Consider the following 16,550-nt stretch of genomic DNA (forward strand, 5'->3'; position numbering starts at 1 on the left):
TTAATTTTGGCCCTCCGTGAATTTGAGTTTGACACCCCTGATGTAGATGGATAAATATTCATAGTTGCAGTTAGCGCAAAAGTTTGACACCCCTGCTCTAAGTCATCTTGTAATTTTTTACATTAATGGATGATAATTTAGTTTATATAGATGGCCGAGATTTTTATTTAGTTGTACACCTAGGTATTGCATTGCTTATGTTTGCCATCTAAATGGTGATTCTTTCTTGAACTTTGTGAAATCCGCATTATTCATTGGCATTGCTTCACTTTTATTTGCGTTGATCTTGTACCCCAATACTTCTCCATATTCCTTCAATTTCCTATGTAATTCTTTTATTGATATTTCTGGTTCTGCTAAGTATACTATAACGTCATCTGCAAATAGACTGATTTTATATTCCTCCTCTTTTATTTTTATCCCTCTTATTTTATTTTCTGTTCTTATGAGTTCTGCTAGTGGTTCTATAGCTAACGCGAACAGTGAGGGAGATAGTGGACATCCCTGCCTTGTTGATCTGCTTAAGTTAAATTGTTTTGATATATATCCATTTACTGTCACTTTCGCCAATGGCCCCTCATATAATGCTTTAATCCAATTAATATATTTCTCTGGTAGGCTGAATTTTTGTAGTACTTTGAATAAATAATTCCATTCTACTCTGTCAAAGGCCTTCTCTGCGTCTAAAGCAACCGCTACTGTTGGAGTTTTATTTCCTTCTACTGCATGAATTAAGTTAATATATTTACAGATATTGTCTGTTGTTCGTCTTTTTTTAATAAATCCAGTTTCGTCTAGATTTACTATTTTTGGTTCATAGTCAGCCAATCTGTTTGCTAATAGTTTAGCTATTATCTTATAATCTGTGTTAAGTAAAGATATTGGTCCATATGACGCTGGTGCAAGTGGGTCTTTCCCTGTCTTTGGTATTACTGTAATTATTGCTGTTTTGCATGAATCTGGTATGCTTTGTGTTTTATCAATCTGGTTGATTACTTCCAGAAGGGGAGGAATTAATAAGTCTTTAAATGTTTTATAGAATTCTATTGGGAATCCATCCTCTCCTGGTGTTTTATTGTTCGGTAATTTTTTTAATATCTCCTGTAATTCTTCTATTTCAACTGGTTTTATTAATTTATTTTGCTCCTCTCTTTGTAATTTCGGTAGTTCAATTTTAGTTAGAAATTCATCTATTTTGTCTTCTTTCCCTTCGTTTTCAGTTTGATATAGTTGCTCGTAGAATTCCCTGAAGTTTTCATTGATTTCCGTTGGATTATATGTAATTTGTTTGTCCTTTTTCCTTAATGCCAATACCATTCTTTTAGTTTGTTCTGTCTTAAGCTGCCACGCTAGAATTTTGTGCGTTTTTTCTCCTAGCTCATAATATTTGTTTTGTCTTCATTATGTTCTTCTCCACCTTATATGTTTGTAGTGTTTCATATTTTATATTTTTGTCTGCCAATTCTCTTTTTAGTTGTATCTTCCTTTATTGCTAATTCTTTTTCTATATTTGTTATTTCCCTTTCCAACTGTTCTGTTTCCCGATTGTAGTCCTTCTTCATCTTAGTTACATAACTTATTATTTGCCCTCTGATGAACGCTTTCATTGTGTCCCATAGTATAAACTTATCTTTCACTGATTCCGTATTTATTTCAAAGTACATTTTAATTTGTCGTTCAATGAATTCTCTAAAATCCTGTCTTTCAAGTAGCATGGAGTTTAATCTCCATCTATACATTCTTAGTGGGATGTCCTCTAGCTCTATTGCCAATAACAGGGGTGAGTGGTCCGATAATAGTCTAGCTTTATATTCCACTTTCCTAACTCTCCGAATAATATGAATATTCCTTTTCTTTGGGTGTTGTTTCCTCCATATATCCAAAAGTTGCATTTCTTTAATTATAAATTGATTTAATTATAAATTTGGTTACTTTGTTCTTTCTGTTAGTTTTTTTCCAGTTTTATCCATGTTTGAGTCCAAATTAAGGTTAAAATCCCTTCCTATTAGTATGTTCCCTTGCATATCTGCTATCTTCAAAAAGATATCTTGCATAAATTTTTGATCTTCTTCATTAGAAGAGTATACATTGAGTAAATTCCAAAATTCTGAATATATCTGACATTTTATCATTACATATCTCCCTGCTGGATCTATTATTTCCTCTTCTATTTTGATTGTTACATTTTTATTGATTAATATAGCTACTCCTCTGGCTTTTGAATTATATGATACTGCTGTTACATGTCCTATCCAATCTCTCTTTAATTTCTTGTGTTCCACTTCAGTTAGATGTGTTTCTTGTATGAATGCTATATTAATTTTTTCTTTTTTCAGTAAATTTAACAGTTTCTTCCTTTTGATTTGGATATGTATTCCATTAATATTTAAAGTCATATTGTTGAACAGTCATTTCATACTTTATCTTTCCTTTCCGTTTCCTCATCACCACCTTCCCTTTTTATCCATTTCTGCTTTTTTTTTTTAAAACACATTATAAGACAACATTTCTAAAACATAAAATATTTCCACTATTCTCATAGCTAAAATTCCTTTTACCCCAATAGTCCCTCCCCTTTCTGAGTTTCCCTTGTCGGGCAACCACATCTCCCCTCTCCATTTGGATTTGCGAATCCGCTCGCAAGCGTCAACTGATTTCGCAGTGACTGTTATTCTTCCCCACCCAGCCCCCCCAGAAAAGATTTTAATCTTCATATACAACAAAGGTCACTCTCTCAATTCCCTCCTTACTTCCTTTCTTTCTTTCCCTTCTTAGTTCTAACTTATACTCTATTTTTATATATACATATATAGTTTGTTGTCATTTTTGTTCTTGTTACATCTCTTCATCTCTCTGTCTATTTTGTAGTTGTTCTGCAAATTTTCGTGCTTTTTCCGGATCCGAGAATAGTTTGCCTTGCTGCCCCGGGATAACTATTTTAAGTACCGCTGGGTATTTTAACATAAATTTATAACCTTTTTTCCATATGGTCGTTTTTGCTGCATTAAACTCCTTCCTCTTCTTCAGGAGTTCAAAACTTATATCTGGATAGAAAAAAATTTCTTGACCCTTGTATTCCAGTGGTTTTTTGTCTTCTCTTTTTTTTCATTGCCTTCTCCAATATATTTCCTCTTGTTAAATATCTTAGGAATTTTACTAGAATGGATCTTGGTTTTTGTTGTGGTTGTGGTTTAGGGGCTAATGTTCTGTGTGCCCTTTCTATTTCCATTTCTTCCTGTAATTCTGGTCTTCCTAGGACCCTGGGGATCCATTCTTTTATAAATTCTTTCATATTTTTGCCTTCTTCATCTTCCTTAAGGCCCACTATCTTTATATTGTTTCTTCTATTATAATTTTCCATTATATCTATCTTCTGAGCTAACAGCTCCTGTGTCTCTAACTTTTTTTATTAGATTCTTCTAATTTATTTTTTTTTAAGTCATCTACTTCCATTTCTATGGCTGTTTCTCATTCTTTCATCTTGTCTACTCTTTTTCCTATATCTGTCATGATCATCTCTAATCTATTCACTTTTTCTGTACTTTTTATTCTTCTTTTTATTTCACTGAATTCTTTTCACTTTCATTCTTTTACTGTTTCCATATATTCTTTAAAAAAAATATATCCATGTACTTGCCCTTCCCTTCATCTTCCATTACTCTGTGTTCTTCCTCCTCTTCTTCTGAGTCCACTCCAGGATCTGTGTCCTTTACCTCTGTCTCTTCTGGTTTTCTTGTTGGGTTGTTTGTTTTATTTTATTGGGTATTTTTGGTCTTCTTATTTTTATTAAAAGTGTCTTGGTGTTGGTCTTCTTCCTCTGGGTTGGTCATCTGTTGTTTCTTTGATTTCTTATTTTTATTCTCTTCCTTCTTGTTCTCGTTATTTTCTATGTTTTCCTGTTGAGAGTCTTGCTGTTGTGTTGTAGTTGTCTGTTTCAGCTGTGGAGATTTACTCCTCAGCTGGTCCCCCTTCCCATTGGTGTTGTTTTTATCTTGCGAATCCTCGCGCATGCGCGGTTGCGCACTTTTGTTTGGCTCAGTGAGCCATTTTTGTAGGCCTGAGTTCGGGTTTTCCACTGACCTCAGGGAGTGGGCTTCTCTCTCCACAGCGGGCCTCCTCGTACCGGTAAGGCCTTCACCTTCCTCCTCTGACGTCCTTCCTTCTTCTTTTCTTCCCGTTGTTTTTGGTTTTACTTTCCTTGCTGCCATTTTCTCCGCACTTTCACTTTCAATTTGTTATGGTTTCTGTGTTCGTGCCTTTGTTTTTTCTCTACCTTTTTTTAAATTTTTCTGGAGAGGGCTGGAGTTCCCCTACCGGCCACTACTCCATCACGTGACTCCTCGAAATTCAATAGACAGTTAAGGAAATTTATACAGTATAGTTTACAGACCATTCAGGCCCACAAGCCCACACCAGCCAATTACACCCATGTGACCACTTAACCTGCAAACCCGTACATTTACAAAATGGAAGGGAAATCTGAGCAACCAGAGAAACCCACACGGTCATAAAAGAACATACAAATTTATTACAGACTGTGCATTCAAACCTAGGTTGCCAACACTGTAATAAGAGCTGAAGGTGTGAGACCAACTGCATTGCTTTATAAAATAAAAGCCAAATAGTCGTTTCCTGCTGTGCCATAATGATTCAATGGCAAGGGATCATAGGGACTTTGAATGAGAATTATTTCTTCAAAATGTGGCAAATATGGTATTCAAACAGTCAAAATCTAAATATTCTTATTAATCTGCATAAAGCTAGAAAACATTGAAAACAAAATTAGCTCGTTGCTAACAATCCATTTATTTACCATCTGTCATTTCGGAAGGCCACTGTTAAACATATAACTGGAATAAAGACCAGGTAGTGGAGAACCAAAGCAAGCATAGGTTCAATTTACTGAAAAGTTCTCCATCACTAGACTATTTCAACTATTCTCTCAACATGTTGAAGGGTAGAAATTACAAGGAAGAAGAAAAGCAGAAATTAAGCTTGGGCATCTCCAAGCTTATCAATTGAACCAAGTATCAAACCACAAACAATACCTGGTGGGTTGCTTCTTCTTGCCACAGGCTGGCTTTCCACTGGTGGCCCAAATATATTGGATGCAGTTTTGTTTGGACGAGAATGCACAGGTTTAACATTTTCCTCCACCCCGAATGAGATGCTGGATCCACCACCAGGAGGCTGCAACACTCTGCTTACAAACAAAAAATTAAATCTTCCATAAATATCATATCTTTACTAAATACAATTAACACTTCAATAGATCTACTAAAAAGCATTATATACATCATCCTTAAAATGACAAGTGACTTGCAACTTTTATGTCAACTTGGGCTATCAGCTGGGAGGAGTCACGCGATGGAGTAGTGGCCGGACGGTGAACTCCAGCCCTCTCCAGAAAAGTCGGGAAAAACAAGAGAAAACACAAAGGCACAGAAATAAAAGTTACAGAAAAGTGAGTATAAAGGTGGAAAGAAGATGGCGACAAAAAAAGAAAAGTCGAAAGCAACGGTAAGAAGAGAGGAAGAGAAGACAAAGGAGGGAAAAGGTGAAGGCCTTACCTGTCCGAAGAGGCCCGCTGCGGAGAGAGAAACCCGCTCCCTCAGGTCGGTAAATAATGGACTACAAAAATGGCTCGCAGAGCCGAACAAAAGTGCGCAACCGCGCATGCGCGAAGTTTCGCGCATGCGCGATGCGAATGAAAAAAAACACACCGACGGGAGGGGGGACCAGCTGGGGAGTCGATCTCCACAGCCGGCAACGACAGCTGCAGAACACCTGCAGCAAGAAGAGACCACAGAAGACAATAGAAACAAGATAGAAGAGGAGGAAAGGGCACCAAAGAAACAACAGATGGTCAACCCAGAGGAAGAAGAAGAGGAAGAGTATGGTGAAATAGAAGAAGAAAAGAGAGGCAAGGTAAAGGATATACTTGCTCTTATTAGAGGATACATGGAATCATTTAAAGAATGGCAAACACAGGAATTTAAGGATTTAAGAAAAAGAATAAACAACACAGAGGAGAAAATAATTAAAATGGAGATGACCTTAACAGAAATGGGAAAAAAAATGGACAAGATGGAAGAGCGGGCAGTAGCAGCAGAAATGGAGGTAGAAGACTTAAAAAAGAAATTGGAGAAATCTAATAAAAAAACTAAAGAGACACAAGAACTACTAGCTCAAAAAATAGATACAATGGAAAACCATAACAGAAGAAATAACATAAAGATAGTGGGCCTTAAGGAAGATGAAGAAGGCAAGAATATGAGGGAGTTTATAAAAGAGTGGATCCCTAAGACCCTAGGATGTCCAGAACTACAGCATGAAATGGAAATAGAAAGGGCACATAGAGTATTGGCCTCTAAACCACAACCACAACAAAAACCAAGATCTATTGTAGTAAAATTCCTAAGATATACTACAAGAGAAAAGGTACTGGAGAAGACAATGGAAAAAGTAAGAGAGGGCAACAAACCACTGGAGTATAAAGGGCAAAAAATCTTCATTTATCCAGATATAAGTTTTGAACTCCTAAAGAAGAGAAAAGAGTTCAATACAGCAAAGGCGATTTTATGGAAGAAAGGGTATAAATTTATACTAAAGCATCCAGCGGTATTGAAAATATTTATTCCAGGACAACAAAACAGACTATTCGCGGATCCAGAAGAAGCACGAAAATTTGCAGAACAATTACAAAAATAGACTGAGGGAGGAAGACGGGTAATGAGAGTTAAAATGATCACGACTGATATGTATGTGGGTAAAGACAAAAATAGACTGAGGGATGAAGACGGGTAATGAGAGTAAAAATGATCACGATTGATATGTATGCAGGTAAAGAGGTATAAGAGTGAATAGAGACAATGAGCATACATGAATGTATCTGTACTTAGAGGAAAATATAGATAGTATAGACAAGAATTAATAAGGGAAGGTAATGGAATAGAGAGAATAAGGAGGGAATTAAAAGAGGGACCTTTGTGACATATGAAAAGTGAAATCTTTTCTGGGGGAGGCGGGGTGGGGGGAAATAGCGGTCACTGCAAAATCAGTTGACGCTTGCGAGTGGATTCGCAAATCCAAATGGAGAGGGGAGATGTGGTTGTCCGACAAGGGATAAAGGACAACTCAGGAGGTGAAGGGGAGATTGGGGATAAATAAGATAGAAATAGGAGAATAAGGAAAATGTTAGATGTTGTAGGAATGTTGTCTTATAAAGAGTTGAAAATAAGAAAACAGAAATGGAAAAGGAGGAAAGGTAATGATGGAAAAACGGAAAGAGAAGATAAACAAAATATAAAAGGGCTACGCTGAACTATATGTCTTTAAATATTAATGGAATACATAACCAAATTAAAAGGAAGAAACTACCAAATTTAAATGAATAAATGTATTCCATTAGAAAAAATAACATATTGGTTAAGAAATAACATTGAAATATTCGAACAAGTATAGGAGCCTTACATTAAATACAATAGCGAAAACCTACCGGGGACAAACATTACCTAAGTTGATGGAAGGAGAAGGAAAGAAAAGAATGGACTCAGTAGAATTTCTGGTGTAATTTTGTTGAATGACAACATTGTCTGACTGGCTTAATGCAACCTAGATTGTATACCTAAAATGGATGAGAGGGGGGGGTGGGGGGGTGGTTTGGGAGGAAAGGGGGGGGGGGGGGAGAAAAAGTCACTGTATATGTGTGAAAAGAAATAGTGTATATCATGGCTAATGTGATTTATGGTGTGAAAAATAAAAAAATTAAAAAAAAAAAAACAAAACAAAAAAAAAAAAAAAAAAAAACTTGGGCTATCAGCTCAGACAACATGTTGATAGTCTTCAAGAGCCTCCAGCCATTTTGCAAAAAGAAGTGGTCTTTGTTCTGAAAGGGAAAAGAGTGCGATTTAAAAATCAAAGCTATTCTAGCTTTTCCCAAATCAACTTCCCCCTTGCTGCAGAAGTGACATCATGAAGAGGGTTTGTCAAAGCTCTAGACAGCCACTGCCATCGGCTGCTCTGCACCCAATGCAATCGCATTGCAGCCACCATACTCTTAATAGTGCACCACATATACACAAGTACACATTAGTTGAATTGAGAACTAGCAGGGAGCAGATGCCACACTGTGGGGTCTCTCTCTCCATACCATTCATCATGTTTGGTTGTCTTTTATTTGGTCCACCTCACCCGCCGACTCATCTACTTATTAAGCAAACAATAATGAACATGGTGTCAGCCTGAAGAAAACTGTGGTCCTCCATCAGCCAGCTCCCCACCATGACTACCAGCTCCCTCATTTCCATCGGGCACACAAAACTCAAAACGGTCAACCAGTTTACCTATCTCGGCTGCACCATTTCATCGGATGCAAGGATCAACAACGAGATAGACAAAAGACTCGCCAAGCCAAATAGCACCTTTGGAAGACTACACAAAAGAATCTGGAAAAACAACCAACTGAAAAACCTCACAAAGATTAGCGTATACAGAGCCGTTGTCATACTCACACTCCTGTTTGGCTCCGAATCATGGGTCCTCTACTGGCATCAGCTATGGCTCCTACAACGCTTCCACCAGCGTTGTCTCCGCTCCATCCTCAACGTTCATTGGAGCGACTTCATCTCCAACATCGAAGTTCGAGATGGCAGAGGCCGACAGCATCAAATCCACGCTGCTGAAGATCCAACTGCACTGGGTAGGTCACGTCTCCAGAATGGAGGACCATCGCCTTCCCAAGATCGTGTTATATGGCGAGCTCTCCACCGGCCACCGAGACAGAGGTGCACCAAAGAGGTACAAGGACTGCCAAAAGAAATCTCTTGGTGCCTGCCACATTGACCACCGCCAGTGGGCTGATCTCGCCTCAAACTGTGCATCTTGGCGCCTCACAGTTCGGCGGGCAGCCACCTCCTTTGAAGAAGACCGCAGACCCCACCTCACTGACAAAAGACAAAGGAGGAAAAACCCAACACCCAACCCCAACCAACTAATTTTCCTTTGCAACTGCTGCAACCGTGTCTGCCTGTCCCGCATCGGACTTTTCAGTCACAAACGAGCCTGCAGCTGACGTGGACATTACCCCTCCATAAATTTTCATCCGCGAAGCCAAGCCAAAGAAAAGTACTGAACTGGATTGAATGTATATATTGTTATACTAGTGAAAGTTGTACACGTTGTGGGGGAGGGGCATAGCTCAAGAAAGGGGATGTAAACAGCCATTGGCTGCTCTGTACCCAATGCAATTGCATTGCAGCCACCGTATTCGCAACAGCACAAGGGCACATTAGTTGAATCAAGAACTAGCAGGGAGCAAATGTGGGCTCTCTCCCTCCCTACCCTCTTTATCATTTTTTGTTGTGTTTAGTAAAGTCTTTTATTTGGTTTACCTCACCCGCCAATGAGTCATTATTAAGTACACAGTCAGTAAGAAAAGCAAAATCTCAATGGGTTCCAAACCAAACAGGCCATGACGCCCAAGCTGTCATTTCATCTCCATCAAGAGCTGATAAGAGCAAATCACATGATTCCCAACAAGACAAAGGAGATGATTGTGAACACCAAAAGGACAACCACCCTCCACTATACATTAATAGCTCAGCAGTGGAGAGCACCAAGTTCCTAGGAGTCCACTTAAGATGCGACATACCCTAGACATAAAACACCTCCTCACTTGTCAGAAAGGTGTAACAGCAATCGTACTTCCTGAGGCAGGCAAGCAAGGCTACCACTATCCTGTCAGTTTTCTACAAGAGCTCTGAGAGAATCCTGGTCAGCTGCATCACAGTGTGGTATGATTATTGTAGAACAATGGATCAGAGGTTAATCCACAGGAGTGACAGAGAAAATCACTGGGATCTCCTCCTCTCTCCTTCCACCTCCCCCCACCCCCCCTTACACAATCGATGTGATCTTGTGGGATTGTTCTCTGAAGAGGGCTTACAAAATCGTCGAGGATCCTCATCACCCCACATCATGCAGCATCTTCCAACTACTCCTGTCAAGGAAAAAAGATACAGGAGTATCAGAGCCAGAACCACCAAGCTGAGAAACAGCTTCTTTCCACAGCAGTGAGAATGCTGAATGACTGATGAAAACCTTTCATAATTCTACTATTATTTTTAAAACAATATTTATTTTGTACATCTATATACATACTGCACATGTATAGTTGGTCTGTACGTGTCTATATACGTTTGCACCATTTTTGCATAGAGCAGAGAACACTGTTTCATTGAGTTGTATTTGTACAATCGGATGATAATACACTTGAAACTTTAATTCCCAAGTACCCTATTTTTGCCTTAGCCCTTCAACCTCCTATCCTCAGGGAGTTCAAGAAAAAAAACGATGCATTGCTCTCTTAGATGAGCACATACTGCAGACATTTCATCTTGAAAATGGCCATTCCCCTCCCCCTACAGCTCAAAGGATGGTCAGTATCATCTTCATCAAAGCTCCTGAAACACTAGTCACATCACAGCAAATAAACTGAAATGAAAATCAATTAGGAAACTAAGAAACAAGCTCATCTTCTGAATTGAGTCAGAGAAGTTTGAAATTAATCCCATCTTGTAAACTTCTTGAAAATATTAAAATTAGAGTCTATCTCGTCATTTGTCCAAATCCTAACATTGAATCACAAATACACAAGAACAGACTCAACCACACCAACACAGAGAGCAACTTGAATTGGAGTAGTACAGTGCAAGAGAATCAATCCAGAGAACTTCCTCTATACCAACTGCAAAGCCAGTATATTCTTCCTCAAGTAAAGAGACTTGAACTGTACGCAGTAAACCAGGCGAGTCCTCACCAGTACCCTCTGTAGTTGCAGAACCTCCCAATTCTTAAATTCAATCCCTTAGAAATAAAGGCCAAGATCCCATTTGCCTTTTGACTACCTGCTGTAAACTAACTTTTTGAAATTCATGCACAAGCACACCCAGAACTCAATCAATAGGTTCACAATTTAAATAATAATCTGACCTGCATTTATCAAAGTTGTAACATCTGTCAAATCTTTGCTTGCTCACTTAATCAGTCTGTATCTCTCTGCAGACTGTGCATATTCTACAAAATTTGCCTTTCCGCTCAATTTAGTCCCATCAGCAAACTTAGATTCACTTCACTACATACAGTCTCCTTCTCCAAATTGTTAATGTATATTGTGAACTATTGGAGACCCCAGCACTGGTTCCTGTGACTCACCACCAATTGCCAACCAGAGAAACACTAATTTACCTCAGCTCTCTACCATCTATCAATTCTACCAATCCTCTACCCATGCCAATATATTACCCTCCAATTCTATACATCCTTATCTTATGCAGAAATCTTTAGTTCAATGAATTCTCTAAAATCCTGCCTTTTAAGTAGCATGGAGTTTAATCTCCATCTATACATTCTTTGAGGGATGTCCTCTAACTCTATTGTCAATATCAGGGGTGAGTGGTCCGATAATATTCTAGCTTTATATTCTGTTTTCCTAACTCTGTCTTGCATGCGAGCTGATAACAGGAATAGGTCTATTCTTGAGTATGTTTTATGTCTACCCGAATAATATGAATATTCCTTTTCCTTTGGGTGTTGTTTCCTCCATATATCCAAAAGTTGCATTTCTTGCATCGATTTAATTATAAATTTGGTTACTTTGTTCTTTCTGTTGATTTATTTTCCCAGTTTTATCTATGTTTGAATCCAAATTAAGGTTGAAAACCCCTCCTATTAGTATGTTCCCTTGCGTGTCTGCTATCTTCAAACAAATATCTTGCATAAATTTTTGATCTTCTTCGTTAGGTGAATTATACATTGAGTAAATTCCAAACCTCCGAATATATCTGACATTTTATCATTACATATCTCCCTGCTGGATCTATTATTTCCTCTTCTATTTTAATTGGTACATTTTTACTGATTAATATAGCTACTCCTCTAGCTTTTGAATTATATGATGCTGCTGTTACATGTCCTATCCAATCTCTCTTTAATTTCTTGTGCTCCACTTCAGTTAAGTGTGTTTCTTGCACGAATACTATATCATTTTTTTCTTTTTTCAGTAAATTTAGCAGTTTCTTCCTTTTGATTTGGTTACGTATTCCGTTAATATTTAAAGTCATTGGAGCGCTTTCATCCCTAACGTCGAAGTACTCGAGATGGCAGAGGTCGACAGCATCGAGTCCACGCTGCTGAAGATCCAGCTGCGCTGGGTGGGTCACGTCTCCAGAATGGAGGACCATCGCCTTCCCAAGATCGTGTTATATGGCGAGCTCTCCACTGGCCACCGTGACAGAGGTGCACCAAAGAAAAGGTACAAGGACTGCCTAAAGAAATCTCTTGGTGCCTGCCACATTGACCACCGCCAGTGGGCTGATATCGCCTCAAACCGTGCATTTTGGCGCCTCACAGTTTGGCGGGCAGCAACCTCCTTTGAAGAAGACCGCAGAGCCCACCTCATTGACAAAAGGCAAAGGAGGAAAAACCCAACACCTAACCCCAACCAACCAATTTTCCCCTGCAACCGTGTCTGCCTGTCCCGCATCGGACTTGTCAGCCACAAACGAGCCTGCAGCTGACGTGGACATTTACCCCCTCCATAAATCTTCGTCCGCGAAGCCAAGCCAAAGAAAGATAGTTCAACATAGCCATTTCATACTTTGTTTATCTTCCCTTTCCGTTTCCTCATCATCACCTTTCCTTCTTATCCATTTCTGCTTTCTTTTTTTGAACACTTTATAAGACAACATTTCTAAAACATCAAACATTCCCCTTATTCTCCTATCTAAAATTTCTTTAACCCCACTATCCCCTCCCCTTCCTGAGTTGCCCTTTATCCCTTGTCGGGCAACCACATCTCCCCTCTCCATTTGGATTTGCGAATTCACTCGCAAGCGTCAACTGATTTCGCAGTGACCGTAACTCCTCCCCACCCAGCCCCCCCAGAAAAGATTTTAATTTTCATATACAACAAAGGTCACTCTCTTAATTCCCTCCTTACTTCCTCTCTTCCCTTTCTTTCCCTTATTAATTCTTATCTATACTCTATATATTTTCTTTTAAATACACATACACACATGTACACACATACATATATATACATATAAACATATATACACACATATATATATACACACACATATATATATACACACACATATATATATACACACACATATATATATACACACACATATATATATACACACACATATATATATACACACACATATATATATACACACACACACACACATATATACACACACAAACACACACACATATATATACACATACACACACACACACACACACACACACACACACACACACACACACACACACACACCCCCATATACACACATTCATATAGTTCGTGGTCATTTTTGCTCTTGTTACATGTCTTCATCTCTCCGTCCGTTTTGTAGTTGTTCTGCAAATTTTCGTGCTTCCTCTGGATCCGAGAATAGTCTGTTTTGCTGCCCTGGAATAACTATTTTAAGTACCGCTGGGTACTTTAGCATAAATTTATATCCTTTTTTCCATAGGATCACTTTTGCTGTATTAAACTCCTTCCTCTTCTTCAGGAGTTCAAAACTTATATCTGGATAGAAAATTTTTATTTGACCTTTGTATTCCAATGGCTTTTTGTCTTCTCTTATTTTCTTCATTGCTTTCTCCAATATATTTTCTCTTGTTGTATATCTTAGGAATTTTACTAAAATGGATCTTGGTTTTTGTTGTGGTTGTGGTTTAGGGGCTAATGTTCTGTGTGCCCTTTCTATTTCCATTTCTTCCTGTAATTCTGGTCTTCCTAGGACCCTGGGGATCCAATCTTTTATAAATTCTCTCATATTCTTGCCTTCTTCATCTTCCTTAAGGCCCACTATCTTTATATTATTTCTTCTATTATAATTTTCCATTATATCTATCTTCTGAGCTAACAGCTCTTGTGTCTCTAACTTTTTTTATTAGATTCTTCTAATTTATTTTTTTTAAGTCATCTACTTCCATTTCTATGGCTGTTTCTCATTTTTCCACCTTGTCCACTCTTTTTCCTATATCTGTCATGATCATCTCTAATCTATTCACTTTTTCTTCTGTACTTTTTATTCTCCTTTTTATTTCACTAAATTCTTGTGATTGCCATTCTTTTATTGATTCCATGTATTCTTTAAAAAAAAATATATCCATGTACTTGCCCTTCCCTCCTTCTTCCATTTCTGTGTTCTTCCTCTTCTTCTTCCTCTGGGTTGGTCATCTGTTGTTTCTTTGATTTCCTTTTACTCTCTTCTTTCTTGCTCTCATTATTTTCTGTGTTTTTCTCTTGTTGTGCTGTGGCTGTCATTTTCAGCTGTGGAGATCGACTCCTCAGCTGGTCCCCCCTCCCGTCAGTGTTTTTTTTGTCTTACGCATGGGCGGTTGCGCACTTTTGCTTGGCTCCGCGAGCCATTTTTGTAGTCCCGAGCTCGGGACTTCGACTGACCTAAGGGAGCGGGCTTCTCTCTCCACAGCGGGCCTCCTCGGACAGGTAAGACCTTCACTTTCTTCTTCCGATGTCTTTTCTACTTGTCTGCTTCCCGTTGCTTTCGACTTTTCTTTCTTCGTTGCCATTTTCTTCCCACCTTTACTTTCACTTTATTTAATTTTCGTGTTTGTGCCTTTGCGTTTTCTGCTTTTTTTTAAACTTTTCCGGAGAGGGCTGGAGTTCCCCAACCGGCCACTACTCCATCACATGACTCCCCCCCATGCAGAAATCTTTAGCATAGCACGTTATATCTGCTGTGCTTGCTACATCCTCAAAGAACTTTAGTAGACTTGTCAAACATGACCTGCATTTCCTGAATCCATGCTGTGTCTGTCTGATGGCACAATTTCTTCCAAACTTCTCATTATTTTTTTTATGGTGGCTCAAGCATTTTCCCTAACGATAGATGTTAAACTAACTGGCCAATAGTTTACCTACCTTTTGTCCAAACCTTTCTGTGGATTTACATTTGTTTTCCAATCTGATATGCATGGCTCAGTGAAAAGTATTGTATAACATACATATCACAAACATATTTGCTATAACTTTCAGCATTTGTTTCAGTGCCCCGGGATACATTCCATCAGGACACTTTCCTACCTATAGACCCATCAATTTTCCCAGCACATTTCTTTAGTGATAACAATTGAACCAAGGTCCCCACCTCACCCTTATCATTGATCTTTGTCACATTACAGGTGTCTTCCACTGTGAAGACCAACACAAAAATTGCGGTTCAGGGCCTTGCCATTTCTCCCTTTTCAAAGAAAGCTCTATATACTTTATAAAGTGGAAAAATGTGAGTTTTTATTTTACTACCTGCTTTTATATTCTGTTTTAGTTTGCTTTCATCTTACTTTTTTTTAAATTGTTTTCTTAGTGGGATTATGCTGCTTTTTAAAGTTGTCCCAATCTTCTAGTTGCACATTAGCTTTCAATTTGATGCATTCCTTTATTGCCTTAGTTATCTATAGCTGATTATCCCTATTGTTTTTAACTCAAATATGCTTTTGTTGAGCGATGATGAATGTTATGCATTTGCAGCCTCATCCCATTGTAGTCTCCACTGTTTAGGGTTCTAAACATTAGCTACCTTTCCCTGTATATTCCATTGATGAACAAGGACTCAACTGCGCAATCTCATGTTCCTCTTTAGTGATAAAGAGGAAGACAGCACAGAAAAAGCCAATGCCTAACTCAACCATACCAACGAAAGAGCTAATCCCTTTTGCTTGCACTTGGTCCATACCCTTCCAGGTCTTTTCTATTCTTAAATCTGTTCAAATATCTTTTGAATGTTGAAATTGTGTTCACTTCCTTCTAGTTCCAAAATCATCTACCCTGGAGGAAAAAGATAAGCATTCACCCTATCCATGCCCCTCACAATTTCATAAACTTCAACAAGATCACCATTCTGCCTCTTTTGCTCTAGTGAGGTAAAGTCCAGCACTCTTAACCACTTCCTAATAGCTCAAGCTTTCCAGTCCCAGTAAATGTCAAACTCACTGGCACACATTTGCCTGGCTGCACTTGAAATAATGACACAACATTAGCCATCCTTCAATCTCCTCTGCACCCCTTTGATTACAGTGGACAATGAAGATTACACTTCCTGAACACTTTTGGGTACATTTTATGGATTTTGGGCCGCTGATCACAAAAATCATCTTAAAATGTTTCTTAAAAAAAAACGTGATTTATTGTCATATTTTAAGCTTACTTCAAGCATCCAAAATCATGAAATGCAACATGTCACTGAAAATTAATTTTCTGCATTCTCACTTGGACTTCTTCCCTGATGATCTTGGTGCAATCAGTGACAAACTCTGAAATGTTTCACCAGGACATGGCGACCATGGAAAAGCATTACCAGGGCAACTGGAATCCATCAATGCTGGCCAACTATTGTTGGACACTGACACGAGAGGCATCAGATGCTGACTACAAATGAAAATCAACAACAAACATCTTTAGGTCAGCTGAACTAACGCAATGTGTCAGTGGTTAACATGCTAAATTCAAT

General features: G+C 38.5%; 1 protein-coding gene across 3 annotated transcripts in view; it reads right to left on the bottom strand.

Annotated features, from left to right (window-relative positions):
* LOC138759250 (jupiter microtubule associated homolog 2-like) overlaps positions 1-16,550 on the bottom strand; it is a 66,324-nt gene that overhangs the window by 41,423 nt on the left and 8,351 nt on the right. For 2 of the 3 annotated variants that reach the window (XM_069929367.1, XM_069929369.1), the window contains exon 2: positions 5,049-5,203. In XM_069929367.1, the coding sequence (XP_069785468.1) occupies positions 5,049-5,203 (155 nt within the window). The remainder of the gene's footprint in view (positions 1-5,048; positions 5,204-16,550) is intronic. The other variant, XM_069929368.1, reaches the window with a different exon arrangement.

The sequence above is a fragment of the Narcine bancroftii genome, chromosome 3, assembly GCF_036971445.1.
Source record: "Narcine bancroftii isolate sNarBan1 chromosome 3, sNarBan1.hap1, whole genome shotgun sequence".
Taxonomy (NCBI): Eukaryota; Metazoa; Chordata; class Chondrichthyes; order Torpediniformes; family Narcinidae; genus Narcine; species Narcine bancroftii.